Source organism: Neoarius graeffei, chromosome 6 (assembly GCF_027579695.1).
Source record: "Neoarius graeffei isolate fNeoGra1 chromosome 6, fNeoGra1.pri, whole genome shotgun sequence".
Taxonomy (NCBI): domain Eukaryota; kingdom Metazoa; phylum Chordata; class Actinopteri; order Siluriformes; family Ariidae; genus Neoarius; species Neoarius graeffei.
The window spans coordinates 23,000,455-23,010,820 of NC_083574.1; the positions used below are offsets into that span (position 1 = coordinate 23,000,455).

General features: G+C 37.5%; 1 protein-coding gene across 1 annotated transcript in view; it reads right to left on the minus strand.

Moving 5' to 3' along the window:
* The window catches only part of LOC132887802 (segment polarity protein dishevelled homolog DVL-3), a 174,013-nt gene extending 163,990 nt beyond the window's left edge, over positions 1-10,023 (minus strand). The window contains exon 1 of the mRNA XM_060923448.1: positions 9,327-10,023. Within this exon, the coding sequence (XP_060779431.1) occupies positions 9,327-9,487 (161 nt within the window). The 5' untranslated portion in view covers positions 9,488-10,023. The remainder of the gene's footprint in view (positions 1-9,326) is intronic.
* Between the last annotated feature and the right edge of the window lie 343 nt (positions 10,024-10,366).

Consider the following 10,366-nt stretch of genomic DNA (forward strand, 5'->3'; position numbering starts at 1 on the left):
CAAACACCCTAGCGCATGTCAGTGGATGGGATGGCTTGATGCTAAGAGGATAAATTATTAATGCAGTCCTGATGATGCAATTTTGTCAAGAAAGTAAGGGTCATGCTAGCTGTGGATCTACAGTTTAAACAGAGTGGTGCAAAAAAAAAAAAAAAAACATCCACTGATCAGCAGTTCTGCAGGCTGAACCACAGCTGAACCTTCTTGTTTGAGCCGATAAGAAGGTTCCCGTAACTCAAATAACCACCCTTTCCAATAGTGGTGAGCAGAAAAACATCTCAGAAGGTATGCGGATGAGCTACAACAGCACAAGACCATATCAGGTCAACCAAGAAGAGGAATTCAAGCAGACAGCTGGCTTGAATTAAAACTCACAGAAACTGGGAAGTTGAAGTTTAGTTTACGATCTTTAGCTGTCGATGTCTTGTGCATCCTGAGATGCTTTTCTGCATACCATGTTTGTAAAGAGTGATTATTTAAATTCATGTATAAATTCCTATGTTTTTGAATCTCTTTATAGTCTCATGATCAAGATACTTATGTACAACCCTGATTCCAAAAAAGTTGGGACAAAGTACAAATTGTAAATAAAAACAGAATGCAATAATTTACAAATCTCAAAAAACTGATATTGTATTCACAATAGAACATAGACAACATATCAAATGTCGAAAGTGAGACATTTTGAAATTTCATGCCAAATATTGGCTCATTTGAAATTTCATGACCGCAACACATGGGTCATTCCATGCCAAATCAACAAATATCTGACAAATTTATGCTCGACCATCTCAGATTTCAATGAAATTTGGAGGGCTCAGAGATACTATTAAAAGAAGTTAATCCCCAAAATTTGAGCTTCCTATCTCCAACGGTTTCAGAGATACAGGCATTTGAATTTTTCAATTTTTTTGCATTTTGCTCAAAACATACATATTTCAAAGTGTAATATAATCTTTATTATGCAAGATAGAAACCTAAAATTTTGCACAGAGAGACTCAATGTCTTGTACTACAAGCTTCAACTTGTATATTAGATGGTGATTTTAACAAGGAAATTAAAAAGACAAATTTGCATTTTTAATTCATTCTGGAAGCTTGCCTGTGGCAGTAATGCTTAAACTAAGAATGTTATTCAAATCTACACAGAAATATCTACCAATTTCAGTTTTACCAAGTCTCCACTATTCCTAGTTTGTCTGTAATAGGGTTTTGAAATTCGCTGATTTCTAAAACATGCCATTTTCAGTAGCAAGAAATCCAATGTGGGATAGCAGTTAGGAACGTGTAAATTTTTTTCAGTAATCCCCAAGACCCATATTTTATATTTCCAAATTTTTGTTGTGTCTCTCAAGTATTTTTAAACTACAGGGGTTTAAAAAATCCATTTTCACCAAATTCGAATTTGATATATTTTCATATAACTGATATTTGAGGGTTAATAAATGCTTCAATAAGGCTCAAGTAGGTTAGGAGACATGTTTCTTCCTCAATTTTAAATAAAATTTCAATTAATGCTCAGTATTAATTATTTGTAAATTGATTTTAATCTAAGACTGTGTAACATTAGCAATCAATGACCAGCTATTGTGTACCAGTCAACAGCCAGCCTTATCAATATCAACACAGCACAATAGGTGACCTTTGATACCAGAACAGGTGGCTCATATCTTATAGTTTTAGAGTCTGTAAACTGCATACTTGTTCAGATAACATTATATTGCTTGGATTATATTAAATACATTGTAATACAGAGCACTGAGAAAATTTACCAATGTTATTAACTGAATGTGTTTCTTTGCAAGGATTGGATATTTTGAATAATTGACTAGGGAATTTAATTGTAGTTGCTTTCAATTTGAGATCAGTATAAATGAGTTTGTTCTTAGACATCTAGAAATGGCTGAATTGGACTAAAGAAAGATTCTGACTGCCATAAACTAACATACAACAGAAATTGTAAGTTAAATACACTCTCTCAGTATAGTTTGGAGCAAATTTCATTAATTAATAAAATTTCATTTTAGAACGTAAAGTTTCTTCTACTCGTTGCAGCTTTGCTTTGCCATATGCAGCTTTCTGTTTGTGGCTATACTTGGCAATTTTCAGTGGAGAGCAACCAATTGACACAAGGCTTTTGTCAAGTGATTCAACTACCTCACCAGTGTATGTTGGATCCACATCTACACACATGCTCTCTTGTTCTGATTCTGTAGAACCTGCTGAATCGGCTTGGCTTAAATGTTCTTTCACTCTCTGTGAACATTTAGAACAATTTTTGTCCAGGTTTAATATTTTTATCAGTTTTGAAAGTGAATCTGCTGTTTCAGGAAGAATTGAACGTAATTCTGTTTTAACTTTTTTCCTGTGCCTTTCATATGGATCAAAACAACTTTTCTGTAGCTCTTCATATTTCATCAGAAACAGTTTCTCATGATGCAGACATACTGCGTCTGTGCTTGAAATGTTCTCAAGTTCAGTTCTCTGTTTAATTAATGAAATTTGCTCCAAACTATACTGAGAGAGTGTATTTAACTTACAATTTCTGTTGTATGTTAGTTTATGGCAGTCAGAATCTTTCTTTAGTCCAGTTCCTATAGAACAGGGAGGAAGTTCAGCCATTTCTAGATGTCTAAGAACAAACTCATTTATACTGATCTCAAACTGAAAACAACTACAATTAAATTCCCTAGTCAACTATTCAAAATATCCAATCCTTGCAAAGAAACACATTCAGTTATTAACATTGGTAAATTTTCTCAGTGCTCTGTATCACAATGTATTTAATATAATCCAAGCAATATAATGTTATCTGAACAAGTATGCAGTTTACAGACTCTAAAACTATAAGATATGAGCCACCTGTTCTGGTATCAAAGGTCACCTATTGTGCTGTGTTGATATTGATAAGGCTAGCTGTTGACTGGTACACAATAGCTGGTCATTGTTTGCTAATGTTACACAGTCTTAGATTAAAATCAATTTACAAATAATTAATTGCATTAATTAATTTATTTAAAATTGAGGAAGAAACATGTCTCCTAACCTACTTGAGCCTTATTGAAGCATTTATTAACCCTCAAATATCAGTTATATGAAAATATATCAAAAATTCGAATTTGGTGAAAATGGATTTTTTAAACCCCTGTATTTTAAAAATACTTGAGAGACACAGAACAAAAATTTGGAAATATAAAATATGGGTCTTGGGGATTACTGAAAAAAATTTACACGTTCCTAACTGCTATCCCACATTGGATTTCTTGCTACTGAAAATGGCATGTTTTAGAAATCGGCGAATTTCAAAACCCTATTACAGACAAACTAGGAATAGTGGAGACTTGGTAAAACTGAAATTGGTAGATATTTCTGTGTAGATTTGAATAACATTCTTAGTTTAAGCATTACTGCCACAGGCAAGCTTCCAGAATGAGTTAAAAATGCAAAAAATACAAATTTGTCTTTTTAATTTCCTTGTTAAAATCACCATCTAATATACAATGACCATTGAAATTCTAAGTTGAAGCTTGTAGTACAAGACATTGAGTCTCTCTGTGCAAAATTTTAGGTTTCTATCTTGCATAATAAAGATTATATTGCACTTTGAAATATGTATGTTTTGAGCAAAAAACAAAAAAATAAAAAAATTCAAATGCCTGTATCTCTGAAACTATTGGTGATAGGAAGCTCAAGTTTTGGAGATTAACTTCTTTTAATAGTATCTCTGAGCCCTCCAAATTTCATTGAAATCTGAGATGGTCGAGCATAACCTCTTGTTGATTTGGCATGGAATGACCCACATCTCAAAAAAGTTGGGACAGGGGCAATAAGGCCCTGTCCACACGGCAACGGATTCAGGTGACTCCGATACAATTGCTTATCGTTTAGGCCTGGAGTCCACACGGCACCGGCGTTTTGGGTGCCCAAAACGCAATCTTTTGAGAACGGGTTCCAGAGTGGAAAGATCTGGCAACGTTGCCGTTGTGAAGTCGTCTGGATGAGTAGAACGGATTTGTTTACGATGACGTCACAACCACATGACTGTGAGTGCTTCACGCCGGGTAGAAGTGTAACGAATATCACCAGGAAAAAGCCTTACAGAGCACTAGTGAGAGTGAAACACGAGCTTGGATATTATTATTATTATTATTATTATTATGTTCAGTGTTAGTTCACAGTAGTAATGCAAGAAGCAGAATAGTGACAGTAACAGTGAAGCAAAAACATGCAATTGTACAAACACTGCAGCTCTACAGCAAAATATTCATTTATGAAATGCTCTGATTCTTAACACCAGTAGTGCCAATGATCTTCTCATTGCGATGCGAGTTGTCAACAAATCCTATAACTTGGTTCATGAAACGCGCTTACAAAATATTTTCACTGTGAATATTTATTGTGTAATGGTGCAAAGTGAGAGAGAGAGAGAGAGAGAGAGAGAGAGAGAGAGAGAGAGAGAGAGAGAATAGCCCGTAGGGCAGAGTCAATCCCGCCAGCAAAAATAGCGAAAAAAAGGAGCGATCTCACCTCTTCAGATGATGGTAAGTCCGACAATATATTCCTCAAAAAGGGCGTAGAGGAGCAAATTAATCCATCAACGTAGCATTCAATTTATTCCGGACCATTAAGATGCCGCCTTCCGCGTAGAATCATACGTCATCCTCGCCGCCATATTGGATAGGTCAAAGCGGAGAATAAAGATTAGCTGCGTTTAACTGTACCAACAGGTTTACCGTCCAAACGAGATCACATGGGATTACCTTTCACAGGTGAGAAACAACAAATTATTCCATCAACGTGTAGTATTCAATTTATTCCGGACCATTAAAGACGCCGCCTTCCGCGTAGAATCATAGGTCATCCTCGCCGCCATATTGGAAAGGTCAAAGCGGAGAATAAAGATTAGCTGCGTTTAACTGTACCAACAGGTTTGCCGTCCAAACGAGATCACATGGGATTACCTTTCACAGGTGAGACTGGAAAAATACTTTTCATTGTATTTGGTCATTATAATGTAATTTTACGAACAGATTTTCCTGACTTTGTGGCTAATATGAAGTCTCGCGCATAATAGTTTATGCGCATGCATCCTTACTTCTTCTATTGCTCTCGTGTCTCTGAAGGGACCGTCTTACAGCACCCCTAGAGGTGTGGCATGTGTATTGCATCGTTTTCAGCAAGCGTTGCGTTGCCATATGGAGCTGATATTTTACTGATCGTTGCCCATTTGGACGCGATATATTTTTAGATAACATCTCGTTGCCGTTGTCGTGTGGATGTAGCCTAAGAGGCTGGAAAAGTTAAAGGTACAAAAAAGGAACAGCTGGAGGACCAAATTGCAACTCATTAGGTCAGTTGGCAATAGGTCATTAACATGACTGGGTATAAAAAGAGCATCTTGGAGTGGCAGCGGCTCTCAGAAGTAAAGATGGGAAGAGGATCACCAATCCCCCTAATTCTGCGCCGACAAATAGTGGAGCAATATCAGAAAGGAGTTCGACAGTGTAAAATTGCAAAGAGTTTGAACATATCATCATCTACAGTGCATAATATCATCAACAGATTCAGAGACTCTGGAAGAATCTCTGTGCATAAGGGTCAAGGCCGGAAAACCATACTGGGTGCCCGTGATCTTCGGGCCCTTAGACGGCACCGCATCACATACAGGCATGCTTCTGTATTGGAAATCACAAAATGGGCTCAGGAATATTTCCAGAGAACATTATCTGTGAACACAATTCACCATGCCATCCGCCGTTGCCAGCTAAAACTCTATAGTTCAAAGAAGAAGCCGTATCTAAACATGATCCAGAAGTGCAGACGTCTTCTCTGGGCCAAGGCTCATTTAAAATGGACTGTGGCAAAGTGGAAAACTGTTCTGTGGGTAGACGAATCAAAATTTGAAATTCTTTATGGAAATCAGGGACGCCGTGTCATTCGGACTAAAGAGGAGAAGGACGACCCAAGTTATCAGTGCTCAGTTCAGAAGCCTGCATCTCTGACGGTATGGGGTTGCATTAGTGCGTGTGGCATGGGCAGCTTACACATCTGGAAAGACACCATCAATGCTGAAAGGTATATCCAGGTTCTAGAGCAACATATGCTCCCATCCAGACGACGTCTCTTTCAGGGAAGACCTTGCATTTTCCAACATGACAATGCCAAACCACATACTAGGGCTGCACGATTATGGAAAAAATGATAATCACGATTACCTTGACCAAAATTGTAATCACGATTATTAATCATGATTATTCTTGATGTTAGGGAAATCGCTTAAATTTTATTTCACTATATTCAAACAAACAATATGAACAGCTTTCAGTGCAGAATGAAATTTAAAAGAGAAATTCTGATTTCCAAATGACAAATAAATGAAATTTATCCAAGAAATTACCAAAGGATGAAGGAACTGAAAACTCAATTGCAACAATTACATAGCATTATACTGAGGCTGAATCCAAAATACGTCCAAATAACAGAACTTGAGCCCTTTCGAGGGACAAACTCCTCCTCACCTCCCCCTGCTTCTTCAGACACAGATGGACTCTGTTGTTCCGACATAGATAGCTTTTCTCTCTCACCTCAATCTGTTACCTGCTATCACCCCTTGAAGAAGATACCGCTGCACTGAAGCTCTGCGCACTTGGCTTGCTTGCTTATTTAGGCTGAGTAATGAAACCTTACATGCGTCAGTTCGCCCCCTAATGGTTTGGTGGAGTACTGGTCAAAAAGTGCTTGATCAGATGCAGCAGAGCTCGCATTTTAAATGGAAATAAATCGCGATTTTCATTTAATTTAATCGTGGCAGCCAAAATCGTGATTTTCGATTAAATTCGATTAATTGTGCAGCCCTACCACATACTGCATCAATTACAGCATCATGGCTGTGTAGAAGAAGGGTCCGGGTACTGAACTGGCCAGCCTGCAGTCCAGATCTTTCACCCATAGAAAACATTTGGCGCATCATAAAACGGAAGATACGACAAAAAAGACCTAAGAGAGTTGAGCATCTACAATCCTACATTAGACAAGAATGGGTTAACATTCCTATCCCTAAACTTGAGCAACTTGTCTCCTCAGTCCCCAGACATTTACAGACTGTTGTAAAGAGAAAAGGGGATGTCTCACAGTGGTAAACATGGCCTTGTCCCAACTTTTTTGAGATGTGGTGTTGTCATGAAATTTAAAATCACCTAATTTTTCTCTTTAAATGATACATTTTCTCAGTTTAAACATCTGATATGTCATCTATGGTCTATTCTGAATAAAATATGGAATTTTGAAACTTCCACATCATTGCATTCCGTTTTTATTTACAATTTGTACTTTGTCCCAACTTTTTTTGGAATCGGGGTTGTACATATTACTAGAGTTTATTTGATTTATTTGGGCCATTCTCAGAAAACTTGACAAATTCAGTTTTAAACATGGTTTGTTTTTTTTCTCTAAAACCATTAATCCTAGCCCTCTATTATACATTTATTTTAAGAAAGAATTTAACAGAGCAGTAAAAAAAAAATTAGACAACTTGTCTGCATTTGCAAAAATTTAATTTAGCCTAAATATACCAAAATGTCATTACTGCCATGTATCTAAATGAGGATGAGTGAAATTTGAATGAAAATAATTCTGTTTTTAATTTTATTTTCACTTTTCTTTCTGAAATATTACCTCGATACCTTCACTTCTTATTGTGGAAAATATCATGATCTTTGCTTCAATGGTTTTTGGTGTATAGCCTAAAATATATGTGCAAGAACATGTACTTTCTTGATGTCTTTACCGTTACCCAAATGGTAAAATGCTGTAACTCAGGGCTTTGACAATAGAGGGAAGTGCAGCTACATGAGGATGGACCAGGATGTTGAGCAACCATTTTGAAAAAAATCATTGGTGCATGAATGGTGGAATCCAGGATAGTGATCAGGTAAATATGAAATTTCGAGATGCCAGGGAAATCAACCGTCTTTGCCGTTATTCCCAAATAATAAAGATAATGATGCTGCATGTTGAAAAAGTTTAGTTAGCCAAGTAGCAAGTTAGGATGGAATAATAAATGCATAATTTGTTTATCTTTTTTTCCTGCACTCAGTGACCCAAAAATGCCATGAAATGTCTTTACCGTTACTCTATAGGGTAACAGTAAAGACAACAATTGGGCATTTTTTTTTCATAATAATGATATCTCTTGCTTTGTGAATTCATGAAAAATGCTTTTTTGTCTATTAAATATATTTACAAGGATTGTAACTAAAATTAGTGTATACAAATTTTTTTTTAAATGTCTACCATTACTCGCCACATTTTCTGAGAATGGCCCATTTGTTGTTTTCTTATGTACAGTAGCACTGATACTAATTCAGCGTTATGAGTGACATTTTTGTGTTGCAAATGTAACATGTCACAAATAGGAATTGAGAATAAAAGTGAGAACGAAGCTCCTCTGGCCCTCAGTCTGATCAATGACAGGAGTTTAAAAAAATAAAAAACATTTTAAAAAATTCCCATCCTTAGGTTCACATTTGCAGTATACTTCTTGTTTTCTCCTTTCCTGCTGTAGCTGAATTTCCCAACAGGGATTAATAGAGCTATGTTATTTCATCAAATCTTACTTGAATAGCATCCAAAATGAATTATAACTCAAGTTGGATCACTGAAAGGAGCCTAATCTGACTAAGAGAAAAGACTGACAAATAGATGGGATCAGATCAAGTGCCGTCCACTTGCATGATCAAATCTGTCACATGATTAGATTATCCATCCATCCATCCATCCAGATGTATAACATTCAAACCAAGCTGAAGATTTCTCACTGGATTAGTTAAACCAATTTTCCCTCCTGTCCTACAGAGCAAGTGCCAAGCCTGGCTCATTCCTCACTCTTTCACCAACAGGGCTCTTTTTCTTCTCTGCTTTCCCGCAAAGAGTCTGTCTGTCTGGCTGACCTGAGAAACCCTGCAGACCTCCTCAGAGCCTCCAAAAAAAAAAAAAAACTTCAGACTTGCAAATGCAAACCCCACTCCCATCCTCATCCCAATATCCATATATAGCTAAAATGTCCTCCATTTCCATCATGCACGTGTTTAGTGTTTGAAAGGTATTCAGATTTATGGTTTATCTAAAGCTATAGAATGTAAACATTTTCCCAAATCTCCCATTTAATCCAAAACTGCTTCCCAAACAATAACCCAGGCTGTGTGAATGGGAATAATGTGGGAAGGGATTTAGGAATCCAGTCCTATTTAGAGAACATGAATATTATAACTGTCTCATCTGAGACTCATACACAAGTGTTTTCTGAATAAGAAGAATTCAGACCTTACCCGAAATCATCGTCCATTGACTTGAAGAAAAATTTATAGTTGGGTTTATTGAGGACTTGTTTAAAGTGGGCCAGAGTGACTTCTTCGGCCGGGACTGGCACTTTGACCAGGTATGGAGTCTCCTGGTCGTCCAGGTGGTAGATAATTTTCGTCTCCCCCATTGCGGCCCGCTGGGGTGGAGAAGGCCGGGAGCATCGGGACTCGCGTAGCTCCCGAAGCCGCTCCTGGGCGCCGGGACGCCGGTGAAGGCTGTCGCGGTGAACCGCTGCGCTCTTTTCGGTGGGATTACTGCGCTGTACTGCTCCGCTTTATCTAGTTTTTTTAGGAGGATAAGGCGGTTAAACGCTCCACGTTTCCTCGGAATATACTGCAGTCTTTACGGTACAATGTGGTTTAATATTCCTCTTTTTTCTGACAATATCGCCAGCCGTTTTGTGGATAAATCCGCTTACTTTCTATAACAATAAACCGCAAATAAAAACTATAGACTGTTCCTAATAAACTGTAACCTTGTACTGGAATTTCTCTCCTATCTAACAGATTTTATACCATATATGTTCAAGAATACTGCGACCGAAAAAAAACATGCTAGATAATCTGTTAATTTATGACTCTCTTGCACTGGTATTGTCCAGAGACGAAACGCCATCGGACCGCTCCAGATTGGACTGTGCATGAAGATCACTGCTTTTCCCTCTTTCCCTATGGAACAGCTGTAGGGTTGCCAGATTGCACATGAGTGAAAACACTACAGGTAGAAATGACCTGAAATTTCCACGTGAATCTTTTTTGTTTGTTTTTTCACATTTTTGGATAAACTGCATATGAAAATATTTTCTCTTACACTGCAGTCATGAAAAAAAAATCAAAACTAAGCAGAATGTTTATTTAAAGCTCCGCCCACTTTAGCTGTTTTTAGTTTATGGCTGCATCCCATCTCATCTCATCTCATCTCATTATCTCTAGCCGCTTTATCCTGTTCTACAGGGTCGCAGGCAAGCTGGAGCCTATCCCAGCTGACTACGGGCAAAAGGCGGGGT